The 17,535-nt window shown below is 55.9% G+C and overlaps 1 protein-coding gene across 1 annotated transcript in view; it reads left to right on the forward strand.

Moving 5' to 3' along the window:
• The first annotated feature begins 205 nt into the window (after positions 1-205).
• GRIK1 (glutamate ionotropic receptor kainate type subunit 1) overlaps positions 206-17,535 on the forward strand; it is a 120,952-nt gene continuing 103,622 nt past the window's right edge. Inside the window, 1 exon segment of the mRNA XM_070403807.1 lies at positions 206-377. Within this exon segment, the coding sequence (XP_070259908.1) occupies positions 206-377 (172 nt within the window).

Here is a 17,535-nt window from a genome sequence, read left to right on the forward strand (position 1 = left end):
GAGCGGGGGGCGCCAACCCGCCGATCGGGGACCCAAGTCGGGGTGCAAGGCGATGGGCTAGCGCGGAGGCCAGAGCCGGGCGCCCGCGCCCCCCGAGTCCCCGCTCCCCACGCGCCCCCCCGCGTCCCCGCTCCCCACGCGCGGGCTCCCGCTCCGACCGCGGGCAGCGCGGGGCGCAGACGCCGAGCCTCGGAGCCCCCGGAGCATGAGGCGGCCCCGGCCCCGCTGCGCGTCGCGCGTGAACCGAGCGGCTGGGAAGATGGGGCGCCGCGTGGCCCCCCGGCAGCCTGGGCTCCGCACCGGGGACCCCGGCCGCGCGCTGCTGTGCGTCCTGTGCGCGCTGATCCCGCCGGCGGCCCCGCAGGCGCTGCGCATCGGTGAGTGGGGCCGGGCGGGCGGAGGCGCGGGGCTGGGGGGGGCAGCGCCGCGGGTGGGAAGGGGGAGCCGCGCGTCCCCGCTCCGCGCTCCCCGCCGCCGGGCACCGGTGACGGGTTTTCCCTTGGGCTCCGGGCGCGGGGGGCGGGGGGGGCAGGGCCAGGGCTCCCCGCTCCGCCAGGGGGTCTTGGCTGCAGCCCGCAGCGGGGCGGGGCGGGGCGGGGCGGGGCGCGGAGAAAGCTCTCCCCGCGCTTTGCCGGCATCTCCTTCCCCTCCGCCCCCACCCCGTCCCCGTGCGCAGCCCTGGTCGCTGGCCGCGGGTCTGGTCCGTGGGCGCCCCGATCTGGGTAGAAGAGGGGCCCACAGGGGCCTGGGGTTCCCACACTCCGCCCGCCGCCCTCCAAGTTTCCTCCCCGTCGGTCCTCCCGCGGGGCTCCCAGGAGCCGAGCTTCCTCGCAGCACCGGCTGAGGCGCCCTCGGCTCAGGGTCCAGGACTCGGAGGGGGTCCGCGGCACCAGCACCACGTGCCCCCTGTGCTCCCCCGTCTGCGTCCTGGGGCTGAGCTGACGTCTGAATGGGGGGACCTGCTGGGTCTGGACTTCCCTTGGGGGAGGTGAGGAGGGAGGAGAAAGCTGGGGAGGGGGGGGGCGGGGAAGACAGGGAGCGGCAGGTGTGGGCATCGGGCAGGAGTGGGCACCGGGCAGGTGTGGGCATCGGGCAGGAGTGGGCATCGGGCAGGTGTGGGCATTGGGCAGGAGTGGGCATCGGGCAGGTGTGGGCATCGGGCAGGAGTGGGCATCGGCCAGGCGTGGGCACCGGGCAGGTGTGGGCATCGGGCAGGAGTGGGCACCGGGCAGGTGTGGGCACCGGGCAGGTGTGGGCATCGGGCAGGTGTGGGCACCGGGCAGGTGTGGGCATCGGGCAGGTGTGGGCACCGGGCAGGTGTGGGCATCGGCCAGGTGTGGGCACCGGGCAGGTGTGGGCACCGGGCAGGTGTGGGCATCGGGCAGGTGTGGGCACCGGGCAGGTGTGGGCATCGGCCAGGTGTGGGCACCGGGCAGGTGTGGGCATCGGCCAGGTGTGGGCACCGGGCAGGTGTGGGCATCGGCCAGGTGTGGGCACCGGGCAGGTGTGGGCACCGGGCAGGTGTGGGCATCGGGCAGGTGTGGGCACCGGGCAGGTGTGGGCATCGGCCAGGTGTGGGCACCGGGCAGGTGTGGGCATCGGGCAGGAGTGGGCATCGGGCAGGTGTGGGCATCGGGCAGGAGTGGGCATCGGCCAGGCGTGGGCACCGGGCAGGTGTGGGCATCGGCCAGGTGTGGGCACCGGGCAGGTGTGGGCATCGGGCAGGAGTGGGCATCGGGCAGGTGTGGGCACCGGGCAGGTGTGGGCATCCGGCAGGTGTGGGCACCGGGCAGGTGTGGGCATCGGGCAGGAGTGGGCATCGGGCAGGTGTGGGCACCGGGCAGGTGTGGGCATCCGGCAGGTGTGGGCACCGGGCAGGTGTGGGCATCCGGCAGGTGTGGGCACCGGGCAGGTGTGGGCATCGGGCAGGAGTGGGCATCGGGCAGGTGTGGGCACCGGGCAGGAGTGGGCACCGGGCAGGTGTGGGCATCGGCCAGGTGTGGGCACCGGGCAGGTGTGGGCATCGGGCAGGAGTGGGCATCGGGCAGGTGTGGGCATCGGGCAGGAGTGGGCATCGGCCAGGCGTGGGCACCGGGCAGGTGTGGGCATCGGGCAGGAGTGGGCATCGGGCAGGTGTGGGCATCGGGCAGGAGTGGGCATCGGCCAGGCGTGGGCACCGGGCAGGTGTGGGCATCGGCCAGGTGTGGGCACCGGGCAGGTGTGGGCATCGGGCAGGAGTGGGCATCGGGCAGGTGTGGGCACCGGGCAGGTGTGGGCATCCGGCAGGTGTGGGCACCGGGCAGGTGTGGGCATCGGGCAGGAGTGGGCATCGGGCAGGTGTGGGCACCGGGCAGGTGTGGGCATCCGGCAGGTGTGGGCACCGGGCAGGTGTGGGCATCCGGCAGGTGTGGGCACCGGGCAGGTGTGGGCATCGGGCAGGAGTGGGCATCGGGCAGGTGTGGGCACCGGGCAGGTGTGGGCATCCGGCAGGTGTGGGCACCGGGCAGGTGTGGGCATCCGGCAGGTGTGGGCACCGGGCAGGTGTGGGCATCGGGCAGGAGTGGGCATCGGGCAGGTGTGGGCACCGGGCAGGAGTGGGCACCGGGCAGGTGTGGGCACCGGGCAGGTGTGGGCATCGGGCAGGAGTGGGCATCGGGCAGGTGTGGGCACCGGGCAGGTGTGGGCATCCGGCAGGTGTGGGCACCGGGCAGGTGTGGGCATCCGGCAGGTGTGGGCACCGGGCAGGTGTGGGCATCGGGCAGGAGTGGGCATCGGGCAGGTGTGGGCACCGGGCAGGTGTGGGCATCCGGCAGGTGTGGGCACCGGGCAGGTGTGGGCATCCGGCAGGTGTGGGCACCGGGCAGGTGTGGGCATCGGGCAGGAGTGGGCATCAGGCAGGTGTGGGCACCGGGCAGGAGTGGGCACCGGGCAGGAGTGGGCACCGGGCACCCACATGTAGGGACAGACCCAGGTCTGGTCGGCAGTGGCCCGGAAGGTGTCTGGAAGCTGTTTGGGCTGAGAAAGCTCTTCCCTCCCGTGAGGTTCCTCCAAACTAAACCCGCCTCTTCCCTGAGTCTGTTCATCCTCCTCCTCCTCCTCCTGCCGCCTGTGCTCTCAGAGACCGGGCCGCAGGGCGTCTGATCCTGTCTCCCAGTCTCCCAGCCTCTCCAGCTGCCCCCCCACCCACCCCCCCGCCAGGCAGCTCCCAACCCCATGCCTCCCCCCTGGGACCCAGTGACTGTGCCAGGACCCAGGGAAGGTGCTGGACCTGCCCCAGCGCCTCTGCTCAGCCAGCCCCTGAGTTGCTGAGGCTTCTCAGTAACTTTCCCGGGTCTGACCTCGGTGCAAACATTCAGACCTGGTCCTCCTAACGGGACGAACGCGCCAGGTTCTTACAAACAGGTGACTGCCATGAAGTGTGTTTTCTCAGGGAAAGAAAGGTCCCCACACAGACTCCCCTACAGACGCCTTTCCTAGACTGTGGATCCCGATAATGTGCGTTTGACGGGGAGCTCAGCGATTGGGTAATTCCGACGGCCTTTAAAAGAGTCCCGTTTATTCCTTTTACAAAAGGAAAAGGAAAAAGAAGTCCAACTCGTAGCTGACAGCTTTCACCCTGGATGGACAGTGGAGTGGCCTCTCCAGCCCTCCCTGCACAGGAACTTCAGGTGGCTCTCCCTCCCCCGCACCCCAGGTCTGAAGGGATCCCCGAGGGTGGAGGATGGTTCGGGATGTGTCTGCTCTCAGATGTGATGCTTGGCCAGGCTCCAGGCCTCACACCCATCCACGTAGACACAGTTTTCAAAGTGGGAAGAGCCCACTGTGAAGCATGGACCTTACAGCAGACGCGAGAGACGATGAGACGCCCTTTTCAGCGAGAGCCGGAGGCACAAAGCACGAGGGCCTGGCCTGGGGGGCACCCCGCCCGCACACCTAGGACCAGGCTCACTTTTCATGGCATCTCAGCGCCATGGAAACCAGCGCTAGCGGAGGGAGGCTGCCTCTCTATAGTGTGTTCCGTCAGTTAAGTCCAACACCAAACACAGAATATGACATGAGATGGGGAACCAAGCGTGCGTGTGTGTGTGTGTGTGTGTGTGTGTGTGTAGGGAAGGAGAGAGAAGGATCCCTGCATCTTTATCATCTCTTCTCTCTGCTTCTCTTTCTAACAAACGACCAACCAACCAGCTGACCGGGGCTCCTGATGGCTCCTGTGAGCGTTTTGCAGAACATCCCTGAGGTGCAGGGCGGGCGGGGTGGGCACTTCGCCCAGCACTTCTGCAGGGAGGCACCCGAGTGCCCAGACGGGCGATTGCTCCTCTGCTTTGCTCGCCAGGGTGTCACTTACACTGTGGCTGCTGAGGACCGTGAGGAAGGTGCTAACGCTAAGACCAAGTTCACGCGCCCCGCACACAGGGCGGCCCTGAGCGCGTGCAGCCATGGCGCCCGCGGACGCTGCGTGTCTGCTGAAGCTCATCGTGTTACAGAGTCGGCGCCTGAAGAGGGTCTGCGGGCGGGGGGTGCGCTACGGTGACTCCCACGCCCCAAAGGGTCCCCAGAAGCTGCATGGAGGAGAGATACAGCCCCTCCTTGTCTACAGGATGCCGAGGTCATTCCTGCTGTGCCGGGTACCCAGTGCATGTGAGCAACCAGTAGTGTCTCTCTCTTTCTCTCACACACACACACACACACACACAACTGTCACAGGCATCCTCCTCACATGGCCACACAGCCTGTACCTGGCAGAGCAGAGTCTGGGGGACCTTTGCCCACCGCCATCACTGGGGAAAAGAAGAACAATTCCACGTGCATGGCAATTCCTGGGGCAGATACGCCATGTTTCTAACAGCAGCAGCAGAGAGGCCTATCTACATGGTGCTGTTCCTGCGTCATGTCCACACGCACAGCCACGGCAGAGCTGTCACTGCAGAAACTTGAGAGCTGAGTGGTGGGTAGGCAGCTGTCAACCGCGATTTGTTGTCAGAAAGCAGAGGTCTGCGTCCCATCTCTCAGACTTACCAGACACGTGTCTCGTAGACCAGGCCTGTGCTTTGCGCCTGAATCATTGACTAAGACAATTGCACCCGGACAATTGGTGAGAGTCCGTGCAATGGACTGTGAGGCGGCTTGCACAGAACGGGAGTGAATCGGCTGCGGTATCCGGTTGTCCCTTGAACAACACGGGTTAAACTGCACGGGCCACTTACTCGGATAGTTTTCGGTAAACGCCGGCGCTGGTTCTGATCCGCAGCGGGGAGTCCCCGGATGCGGAGGGCAGGCCGTCTGCATTGACTTACACCATCTCACGTAAGGGACTTGGGCCCGCCTGGATTTGGGTCTCTGTGGGGGCCTGGGAGCATCCTGGGCGGACGCTCAGGGACAGCTGAGTTTTCGGGGAGTCAGAAGGTGTACGCGGGTTTTCAAGTGCTCAGTGGTCATCGTCCGTAACCGCCCGCATTGTTCAAGAGTCAACGTGCTTCGTCGTCGTTTTGTTTTTACTTTTTAAAAACTACTAACGCTTTCTTTCTGGACGGGGACGTAGCAGGTGAGGGGTGTCTTCCTAAGGCATTTAGTATTTCTGACCCCCCGGGAGGCGTGGGGGTCCTGGCTCTTCTTCTGTGAGCCGGCAGCGATCGCCTCTGCTTTTGTGAGTCGCCGGGGAGGACCCAATGACCTAATTTTGGTATTTGCAACCAAAACAATAAATCAATACGTGACCACTGTGTAAGCAAACACAGCGTCTACGGAGAAACGTGGTGGGAATTTACGCGTCGTGGGAGGAGAAAGGGCACCGTAGTTACCCAGGGGCCTTTATTTCCGAGGGAGGCCGAGGTCTTTCACGTCATTTTTGAATATTTAGCCCTAAGAACCGCCCCCCCCCCCCCCCCCCCCCCGTTCCAAGTCATGTTTGCTACACGTCTGCCTATAGTTTTGCTTTAATCGCCGAATCCTTTCATCATCTTGATGTTGGTTCTTCACTCTGCATACCTGTCCCGAGGGCTGGCTCGCCTGCCAGGAGCCGCACCCCACACGCGTGCAGACGAAGAACGCACACAGGGCAGGCGATGAAGGACACACCGGCCCTGCCCCTGCCCCTGCGGTTTCTCTTCCGCCGACTGACGGTCCATGTTCCCCCCGAAACTCTTCACCCGGCCTTCCACGCAGGCACTTCTTATTTATTTATTTATTCATGTATTTATTTATTTATTTTTAATCCTCACCCGAGGATATTTTTCCATTGATTTTAGAGAGAGTGAGAGAGAGAGGGAAAGACAGAGAGAAACATCGATGTGAGAGAAACACATCGATTGGTTGCCTCCTGCACGAGCCCCAACCAGGGCCCCAGACTGGGGACGAGCCTGCAACCGAGGTGCGTGCCCTTGACCGGAATTGAACCCAGGACCCTTCGGTCCACAGGCTGAAGCCAAACCGGCCAGGGCTGACACTTCCTATTTTTTTACTCCAAATATCACTCTCAGAGGGTTTTAGCTCATCTTCTGCTGCTGAGTCCTCCCATCACTGCGTGGTCGGCGTAGAATAGCCCCAAGCCCCTGGGCGTAGAGGTCGCAGGTGGTCCCGGCTCCGGCCTCGGTCTGGACAGATGTGTTCGGCCCGAGTGTGCTCATCCCGAGGCGGCGTCTTGGCCGTCACTCCACGGGCCTTTGGAAATCCGGAGCGAAGCCGGCAGCTGGATGAAAGGGGCTGAGTGCCCGGCTGGCGTTAGCATTTTTCTCCAAATGACAGGCTTCTTGCCTTGTTGCTTTATCTGCATAATTCAGCTTTTTCTAGAACAGCTACGCCACAGGCCTGATGCTCGCCCTGTTACAGGCCTGATGCTCACCCTGTGAGCTGTAAGATCAGGTTCCCGCACCCACACATCAGAGCTGTTGCTACTTTTCCTGCCTGGTTTCGATCCCCCTTTTCATTGCGAAGCCCACGCCTCGGTGGCTTTGCCCAAGTTCAAGGGCTGAGTTAGCGGAAATGCCGGAACCTGAAGGGAGCTGTGCCCGTCCCTCGTTCAATCTCCTGGCGTGAGACTGGGCTGTGTTGTGTGGACTTGTGTTTGCGCGAGGCTGGAGTCACAGGTAGGAGGGATGAGCTGTTGCTCTCAGCCGTGCGGGGGCAGCTCACAGGTACAGTTCGTGTGACTGCTCCGGAGCATCTGTTAGGCAACCGGCACCCAGGGCGGTGGATCCGAGCTTTGGACGCTACAGTGTCTCTGAGACGAGGCTAAAGGGAAGGCGGTCGTGGAGGGGCTGCCGCAAACACGCTGTTGTTAACCAGTTTGTCCATCTGCCAGGAAGGCTGGGACGGGGGCGGTGGGGGGGGGGGGGGGAGCAGCATGGAGAGGGTGGAGCTGGTGGTGAGGCCTCTTGGTCGCTGTGCTGTGGTTACTGTCTAACACAGACAAGGTCGTCAATGTCAACACGTTTTCCAAAGTTGTTTCGACTGGAAGCGAGCGAGATGGGGAACTGGATGTCGGTGGGAATCAGCGTTCTGCCTTTTCTAATGGACTGACCTTGAGATGATCACTGTGTTGTGTGTGTGAGAGAGAGAGAGAGAGAGAGAGGTGTTAGATGTAGAAGAAGCAATGCAGGAGGGACTGTGGGAGCTTCCGTGGAATGCGTGGCCCGTGTAGAGCCTACAGAGGCACCGCCCTCCCTCTCTGTAATGAGCACGAAGGAGTTTCATGCTTTCAAAGTTTGTTTTTCGGCTCAAGTCAGTGAGGGCGATGTTTTCTTTCAGAGTTTCCTGAGGCAAGTTTGTATGTTAAAGGCTCTTGTCATTCTCAGTAAAGGAACCAGTTTCTTTTGTTTAATCCAGTAACTTCCGCCCGGTGGCCACAGGAATTGTGAAAACGTGCAACACCTGACCATTTAGTCAGGGCGCCGGCCTCTCCTCCCCGAGATGGTCCGGTCAGCAAATGGCCACAGGCCGCACAGCCATAGCCGACCGGTGCGAATGAGTCAAAATTATGCCGACTTTTTAATTAGATTGGAGAAAAATCTCTCAATATCTGCCTCTCTCTCTCTCTCTCTCTCTCTCTCTCTCTCTCACACACACACACACACACACACACACACAATCAGTCATTAGCTTATGTGCCACGAGATGAGGAAGGTTGGCAATCGCTGCTTTGATCCATTATCCCCCGAAGTTGGATGGACTCTAACTGGAATCACAGCGATGAATGTCCCCCGAACTCACGCCCCTGGGAACACGCTGGGGAAACACTGGCCAGCGGAACCGTGGGAATTTCCACACTCGGGTGAGAACGCACGTGGCCGCATCCGGTCGCTTCCTCAGTCCCATCTAACCCTGCCCCTCCCGCCACCCCAGAGCTTTCGCATAAAAAGCTTCAAGAGTAGACTTAACTGTTCCCACGTGTTCCTGTTCTCCACGGTGCAGGAAACCTTCCGAAAACCGCACGGCCTGTCCTAAAGTCGTCATTTTTACCAGCTGGCGACCTGGTGGGGGCATTCCCTGCTGCTTGCCCCTCCCCAGCCTTACATGTGAACATCGTTTTAAAGGGGAAACTAGGTTAGATGGGTAGCGTGTTTTCCAGGAATATACTTTGTAGAAAGTTAAAGGTCTACCTACGTTTAAACGTTCAACCTACTCATTTATTTTTTAAATGCATATCTGATTTTTTTTTCGATGATAAATGTTCATAGAGGAATGGAAGGATTTCAATTAAATGGAACTCGTGCCAGTTGCATAAACCCTATAAGTTTATGGTCCCGAGATGAAGTTGTCAAACCGAATTGCAAAAACCTACCGTCTTATCACACCAGCACTATAATATTAGTGATGACAAGTTTATTGGAAAAATGGTTTATCCTGGAGGGGAAAACAATGCCAGTAAAGAGACAAAAATATTTGATTTCATATTTATGTTATTTGTGAACTAAGAAAATTTAAAAATTGGGAATATCTTTCCCAAGTCAGTTGGACCATATTTCACTCCTCTCTCTTTTTGTTCTTATTAAATAAGGTGTTTTCTAAAGTATATACTTTTTAAAATAATTCTTTATTGTGGAAAATATTACATATGTCCCTTCTTCCCCCCATGCACCCCCTCCAGCCCCCCACAGGCCTTCACCCCCCACTGTCTGTGTCCGTGGGTTATGCATACGTGCACACAAGGTCTTTGGTTGGTCACCTCCCACCCGGCCACCCTCCCCACCTTCCCTCTGAGATTCCACACTCTGTTCCCGGCTTCCATGTCTCTGGATCCACTCTGTTCATCAGTTTATTTTGTTCATTAGATTCCACATGTGAGTGAGATCCTGGGATACCTGTCTTTCTCTGACTGACTTATTTCACTTAGCATGGTGCTCTCCAGGCCCCTCCACGCTGTCCCAAAGGGTAAGAGATCCTTCTTTTTCACTGCTGCGTAGTATTCCCTGGTGTGAATGTACCACAGCCTTTTTATCCATCCACTCGTCTACTGATGGGCACTTGGGCTGTTTCCAAATCTTAGCTATTGTAAATTGTGCTGCTATGAACCTAGGGGTGTATATATCCTTTCTGACTGGTGCTTCGGGTTTCTTGGGATATATTCCTAGAAGTGGGATCACTGGGTCAAATGGCAGTTTCATATTTACTTTTTTGAGGAAACTCCATGCTGTTCTCCACAGTGGCTGCCCCCGTCTGCGTTCCCACCAGCAGTGCACGGGGGTTCCTTTTCCAACCATGTCCTCGCCAGCACTTGTCGTTGGTTGATTTGTTGATGGCAGCCATCCTGACAGGTGTGAGGTGACACCTCATTGTCGTTTTAATTTGCATCTCTCAGATGGTCAGGGACTTGGAGCATGTTTTCATATGTCCCTTGACCATCTGTATGTCCTCTTTGGAGACGGGTCTATTTAGGTGCTTTGCCCATTTTTTTATTGGATTGTCTGTCTTCCTTCTGTTAAGTTGTATGAGTTCCTTATGTATTTTGGATATTAACCCTTTATCAGGTGTATCTTTGCAAATATGTGCTCCCATACAGTGGGCTCTCTTTTCGTTTGTTGATGGTTTCTTTTGCTGTGCAGATGGTTTTGTTTTTATGTGGCCCCTAAAGCATGTACTTCTGCTTGGTGCTGTTCACACATTTATTAAATACACGGTAAGACTAGTTACAAGGAGGAATGAAGACGCAATGGCGTTGACTGCAGGGGGGTCAACGCCCAGGGACCATGGCCAACCACCTGGAAACGCAAGCGCAAGAGACAATCCTGCAAACACTGCCTTTGACCCTAAATTCTGTTTTTAAAATGTATTTTTATTGATTTCAGAGAGGAAGGGAGAGAAACATCAATGATGAGAGAGAATTGTTGATCGGCTGCCTCCTTCATACCCCACACTGGGAATCGACTGCCTCCTGCACGCCCCCCATATGCCCTGACCGGGAATCGAATCATGACCTCCTGGTTCAGAGGGTGACACTGAACTACTGAGCCACCCTGCCAGGCTGGCTCTCCAAGTTCTTTAGCCTCCTATTCGGTGCTGGTTGACTGACTGAATGCACCTGAAGCGTCGCCTGTCTTCCGTCTTTTGATGAATGAGCGGTTTACTGTCATCCTGACAGGGAAGCAAAACACAAAATAAAACAGCACAGGGCCTGTCAGCGCTCTTTAGATTTCTACTGAATCATGTTTCGGGAGGAACTCAAACACACTGATTTTAAAGCAGCCTCGTGTGTGTCTGTTCTTACTTAATAGAAATACGGAGATTCGCTGTTCTTCCTGCCTTCGGTGATCAATCTGGAGATGATGGTTCACTTCCACCCACTGTTTTCCTTAAAGAGGAAAATTAAAATGGACTATTTGTCGCGCTAAGCAAGTTCACACGTCTCGGCTGTGTTAAGGCAAAGCATCTATTTTATTTGACGGATGACAACTCACCCCCAAGTGGGTTACTCGACACGTTAACTTCCTGGGTGTGTCAGCTGAGGGGGCTGGAGACCCAGCGGGCCCCCTCCCCGCACCTGGGTCCCGAGAGAAACGGGACGATCTGGGCTGACGCGGGAGCATGAGGATGGCCCCGGATCGTCTTCGGTGCCCGGGAAGGAAGGAAGGGCTGACAAAGAGGGAGTTACAGGGACCCGGCCGCCAAGCAATGCCGACGCCATGGTGGGGAACATTGGAGCAATAACATTGTTAGCAGCAAACCAGCCTGGCCGGTTGGCTCAGTGGTGAGCGTCGACCTAAGAACCAGGAGGTCAGGGTTCGATTCCCAGCCAGGGCACAGGCCCGGGTTGTGTGCTCGATCCCCAGTAGGAGGCGTGCAGGAGGCAGCTGGTCCATGATTCTCTCTCATCATTGATGTTTCTCTGTCTCTCTCCCTTCCTCTTTGAAATATAAATATATATATGAACTGCAAATCAAAGTATCCACAAATCCATACTGATATAGAGAAACGGTCGACTAGATGGAGAAATAAATCCGTACCCGAGTGGGAGAGAAGAGGCAACTGTCCAGGCAGAAGGGAGGGGAGGGAGGCCGGCAGCCCCAGGGGGGAGTCGTGCTGTGATGGGCACCTTGCCCATTGGTTTTCCTCCCAAGATCCAGATTCCCCCTCTAGTCACGAGAAAACGCCGGGCACTGCCGGCCTGGCGTCCTCCAGAATCCCGGCCGACCTGCGGCTCTGCGAGGGCCACAGAAACACAGAAACTCGGGGGAGCGGCGGTGGCCGCGATGAATACTCGTCACTTGTTTCTAATGGGATCTCGCAACGGACACAGGACATTATAAACACGGAGGCGGGCGAATGAAGATGGATGTCACTTCAGAACAGCGTGTGCGTGTTGGTTTACTGACTTTAACAGAGGCCCACACTCATGTAAAGACGCTAATAACGGGAATTCGACGCAGAGGATGTGAGGACTCTCTCTAGCACATCCCCACCTTTTATGTAAATCCATCACTGCCCTAAAAAATAAAGAAATAGAGTCTGTTGGGGGGGAAAAAACCTCAATCCAATCCAGGTTTCTTCTGCTCTTGCCGGTCCCATCTCCTCTGCGCACAGAAAGGTCTGTAACTAATTGTACCAAGAGAACAGAAAGGCTGTGGTCAGTCCCAGACGATTTGCTGCCTAAAGGGTTTCCTACGGGCATCGTTAGAATAAAGACAACAGCGTATGAGTCAGGACACGTCATTAAGGAGCTAACTCGGTATAGAAAGTGCGACAGTCGTCCGTCTTCCTTCGGGTCCTGTGACGCGTTTGTCGGAAGTCGGACCAGCAGTTTCTACCCACGAGCATCTAGACCAGTGACGGCGAACCTGTGACGCGCGTGTCAGAGGTGACACGCGAACTCATTTTTTTGGTTGATTTTTCTTTGTTAAATGGCACTTAAATATATAAAATCAATATCAAAAATATAAGTCTTTGTTTTTACTATGGTTGCAAAGATCAAAAAATTTCTGTATGTGACACGGCACCAGAGTTAAGTTAGGGTTTTCCAAAACGCTGACACGCCGAGCTCAAAGGGTTCGCCATCACTGGCCTAGGTTTCCAACTCTCCTGGGCCTCCTGTATTTGGTGAACGATCATCTGACTTTGAATATTGGTTCCAGCATCGCAACCTGCGCTGTTAGGACCCCGAGGTCTTTCAGTGACTACTCACCACAAACTCTTTGCACGGGTCTTTTCCGTAGCGAAATTGTCCCAATTTGCCTTTAAAAAGTCAAAACTTAATTCCCAGAACAAAACGGACCCTGTCATTCAAACTGGGGGAAGGGGAGTGAAAATCAGTGTCGTTTTCCGTTGTAAAGACTTAATTTAAAAAAGACTCCATCACAACTTCTCAGCGTTTTCTTCCCTGTGTATTTTTTTAACTTCTAAAATGTCAGATTCCGTACGTCATCTCCCCATAAACGGCAGGTGTTTCCGATGGCCTCCACGTGTTTCTGTCGTGTAAGATGCTGCTGAACCTCATCTCCTCACAGAGGATCAGTCAGCGCCACGACGCAGACCAAGGGCAGGATCTGCTTTGAATTCCGGGCCGTGTGCATTGCTTTTATTCTCACGTTACATTTGACCCCCCCAAGGCTGTTTCTGTATGTGCCCACTGGATTGGCAAGAGCTGCTATGAATGATTGTGCATCACACCAGTGTTCACGGGGGGGGGGGGTGCTGGAGGGGGGTGCGGGGGGGGGGGGGCTTAAGCAGAGAATAGTACAGCCTGAGCTGGTTTGGCTCCATGGATAGAGTGTCGGCCTGCGGACTGAACGGTCCTGGGTTCGATTCCGGTCAAGGGCACGTACCTCAGTTGCAGGCTCCTCCCCGGCCCAGGCCCTGGTCGGGGCGCGTGCAGGAGGCAGCCAATCGATGTGTTTCTTTCACATCGGTGTTTCTCTCTGTCTCTCCCTCTCCCTCCCGCTCTCTCTAAAAATCAATGGGAAAACATCATCGGGTGAGGATTAAAAAAATTTTTTTCAATAAGAAGAGAACAGTACAGACCCAGAAAGAAAGGCTGTCGCTGTGCCCCGTGATGAAAGGCCTGGGCTAAAATAGAAAGTGCTTAGAGAGCAGTCTGTGATTCCGCACGCTCCGGACCGGAACGCACGCCTGTCATCCTTGCTTATAGGTGAGAATGAAACGAGAATGAATGGGACGGGTGGCCGTGTACCCAGTTAGCTGATGGAAGTGTGGGTGAGGCTTTTCTCTCATGGTGTGTGGCTTGCCCTGTCTGACCCTGGGTGTGGCCTCGGACCCCAGGGCATCACCGCTGGGAGCCGCCCGGCTGCTCGGCCGCTGAGCCTTTGGGGAGGCACGTTCTCCCTCCATCGCTCAGGGGGGCTGTCTGCCCAGCATCTCCTCAGAGGGAGCCACCTGGAGCCCAGGTGGTGCTGGTCCAGCCCAGGGTGCCTCCGCCCGCTTCACGCCCTTGCCTGCAGGGGTCACGCGGGGCTGCCCTCCACACACCTGCCCAGCGTCTGGGTCAGGAGCAGAGCTTACACACCCCTCCCTTCCCCTCGGAGACCCCATCCCTGCTCCCAGGAGAGACTGTAATCGCGCAGGACCACCAGCCGCGGGGAGAGCAGGAAGGCCTGGGCCCCTATATCCCTCTGGTCCTGAGGGAAAGCTGCGGTTCCCTTAGGTTCCGGGTTTGGTGAGCGCCCCAGCGGCTTTCAAGCAGAAACAAGCTTTGTCTTCCGGTCTCGAGCTTTCCCTGTGGACCCTGAGGGACAGCTTCACATTTTCTAGACTTTCTTGTCTTTTGGGAGGGAGAGGGAAAACGCTCAGGAAAACTTTCCACTTCGTTTCCAAACCCACACCTTTCTGCTTTGAGCCGACCAATCCTATCTAATAAAGAGGGAATCTGCAAATTGCCAAGATGGCAGCGCCCAGTCCCCTCAGCCGTGCCGGAGTCCCCCAGTCCTTTCAGCCCTGCTGGGGGTGGTAGGGTGTGGCCGGACCCGCCCTCAGCCCCCCAGCCGCCCAGGGCCGCCCGAGGCTCAGGTAACCAGGGCCGCCCGAGGCTCAGGTAACCAGGGCCGCCCGAGGCTCAGGTAACCAGGGCCGCCCGAGGCTCAGGTAACCAGGGCCGCCCGAGGCTCAGGTAACCAGGGCCGGCCGAGGCTTGTGCTGCCGCCAGTGGCAGCAGCAGAGGTGTGATGGGGCATCGCCTTCCCCTGATGGTCAGGTCGCCTCCCGCCCCTGAGGGCTCCTGAACTGTAGCAGGCCGGGCTGAGGGATCCCCCCTCCAGTGCATGAATTTTCGTGCACCGGGCCTCTAGTATATATATAAAAGGCTAATATGCTAAGTGTCCTTCCCTCCATCCGGGTAATGACATCACGTAGCAACTCCCGGCTTCCTCTCCCTAGCGACTAGCCTCCTTGGAGTATCTTCAGCCCAGGAACATGACTTGCTTTACAGCCAGGTGCAAACATTTCACACTTTAACCAAATATCTGTGAAGCGTTTTCACGTGCCTCATCTCATTTGACCCTCACGGAAGTCCTGGAGTAGGTAGATAGGAGACTTGGTGGAATCCTGTTTTCTTTTCATTAGCTGGAAAATGGAGATTCAGAAAGCTTAGAAACTTGACCAGACTAAAAGAAGAAAGAAATGGTGGACCTTGAAAATGACTTCAGGTTTTCTCACTGCACAGAATATAGTCAGACACGGCTGCAGTTAAATATTTCACCCTTTGTTCTCCCTGGTGATCTACAATAATAATCTGCTTTGCGTTGATGTTTACTGCTGTGTTGCTGACAATGACCTGAAAGAGAAGTTGCGGTGCTTCACTGGGCTGGAGAAAGTTTAGCTACATCAGAAAGCAGGTCTAGTTAAGCAAGTTTATTCCATATCTATAAAAGGCTAAGTTGACTTGTGCATGTGTAATACACATAAAGCTCTCGCTGACGCCAATCGCACACGCGTGTCATTGTCGATCGTGAATTTGGTTGACACTTCTATTATAGAGAAAGGGCGAATGGCGATATTAAAATATTTCTTCCAGTTAATTTCCTTTCAATGTGCACGAATATGTGCACCGGGCCACTAGTAATTTGACAAAACGAAAGGTTCCTGTCCCGCTTGTAACACGGCTCAACGAGCTACAAGTGAGTCACTGCCCTCCCTCCTTTCAGCGTTTACAGTCATGGTCGGGTTCCTCTCTGTCGCTCATTAACGTGAACCCAGGGCCTCGGACTTTACACAGGAGGAGACCCTCCCCAGGGTAGCAGCCTGCAAGTGTCTGAAACTGGCTGGCATTTCCTCGGAAAAATAATATGCAGGGTGGAGGGGGCGGGACAACTTCTTCAGGGCCTTGGAGAGAGGGAAGATGCCACACTGTCCATCCAATCAGCACCATCTGTAGACAGCATCATCCCAGTCAGAGGAAAACGGTGGAGCTACCACACTGTCAATCAGCCCATGACCATCCAATCAGCTCCGTACTTCATACATCTGCAGACAGCATCATCCCGGTCAGAGGCAACGGTAAGACTCCAGGTGTATAGACCAGTGGCTCCCAACCTTCTTCTGGCCACGCCCCCATGAGCATCTCTAACATCCTGATGCCCCCTCCAGACATATAATCCTTATTGTTCAAAGTGAGCCCCTATTCACGGGGAGGAAGCCTAAAAGGCCATGAACTTGGTCTAAATCTCCCAAAGAACGTGGCAGCCATGAAAGAGAAAAGTAAAAGAACGAAAGGACAGTGGAAGTTCTGAGGAAGAAATCACTAAGAAATTGTTAAAAAATAATAATAATATGAAGTGATATGAAAAAATAACAACGTTTCAAAACATATAATAGAGAACTGAAATGCATAAATATGGCACAATATCTATTTATATGCTGTATATGAGGCCCCTATGACCATAAGGAATGTAAAACATTCACTGTTAATAACTCATTCTCGATTGGCCCCCCTTAAAAATCAAATTGCCCCTCCCCCGTGGAGCATGTGCCCCCCGTTGGGAACCACTGGTCTAGACCCACTTACACACCCACATGCACACGCCCACACGGCCCAGCATCCTGGAAATCGGGTTCTGGAAACCCACCCAAGTCCATCGGGCGTCAAGCCGTGGCACCTGCTGCCGAGTGGATACTGGGAAAATCATGTTACGTGCTGTGTCTGGTCTTATGAACCGAACACTAATATTTAAGATTCTTTTGTCCCAAAAGAATCCACGATCCTCTCTACACTTTCCCCCCAGAAGCTGCTCAAGAAAGTGTTGTGTTTGGGGGCGTGGAAGTGCAGGACCCAGTTATTAAAATGAAGTAAGAGAAGGAATTTGCGTTTTTGTTATTTAAAAGAAAGAGCTGTTTCCATTCATTTTTCAAAGGATAACTGAAGTCGTGTAATTTTAACACGTCGTCATGGAGAAAACTGGCTTAAGAGGAGAGAAAATGAAGACGCGTCCACGTGGGGTGGGTTTTTTCCCTCTGTGATGCCTGTTCTGAGAGGCCTGGTCTCCATGCACATTGTTAGAGATGGAACCATTTCTGCATAATAAAGACCTGAGTGCATATTAAATTCTCCAAGGACACAGAGAGCAGCAGAAAGAAACACATTTGTAAGATGATTGTGAAATCACTTCTATTCAATCCACAGAAATTATTTTTTTCCTACAATGTTTGGTATTTGCTGATGAAATAAATAGAGAGGAAACATTTCAAAATTAAAGCAGGTTAGTGGTGTGACCAATTCACCCTAAAATGTAAATGCCATGTGTTGGGCTGTGTGATACGCATGTTCATAGGGCATCTAGTGTCGCCCCAAAGCAGGAGGTGGCTATTTCTCAGGCAACTGTTCTGGGTGGAAATTGAGGGCAGATGTCACACACGGAATCGGCCAGTGGAGGCGGCCGTGCATCCTGCCTTTGTCGCTCTGGTCAATGGGAAACCCCATCCGATGGGAAGACAAGGACGAGAAGGTGGCGGCTCAGGTGTCTCCTGGCTGCGCCCGCGGATTCTCTGAGTTCCCAGGGCCGCACTCACTCCTCTCCCAGGTCTCAGCTTTCTGGGCGTCTCCCCCGAAGGTCTGGGTGTCCCCCTGGCCCTCCATCCCAGGGGAGACAGGTTGGCGGA

The sequence above is a fragment of the Myotis yumanensis genome, unplaced genomic scaffold (assembly GCF_028538775.1).
Source record: "Myotis yumanensis isolate MYYU_CA2020_CCGP unplaced genomic scaffold, mMyoYum1.0.hap1 SCAF_2, whole genome shotgun sequence".
NCBI classification, from domain to species: domain Eukaryota; kingdom Metazoa; phylum Chordata; class Mammalia; order Chiroptera; family Vespertilionidae; genus Myotis; species Myotis yumanensis.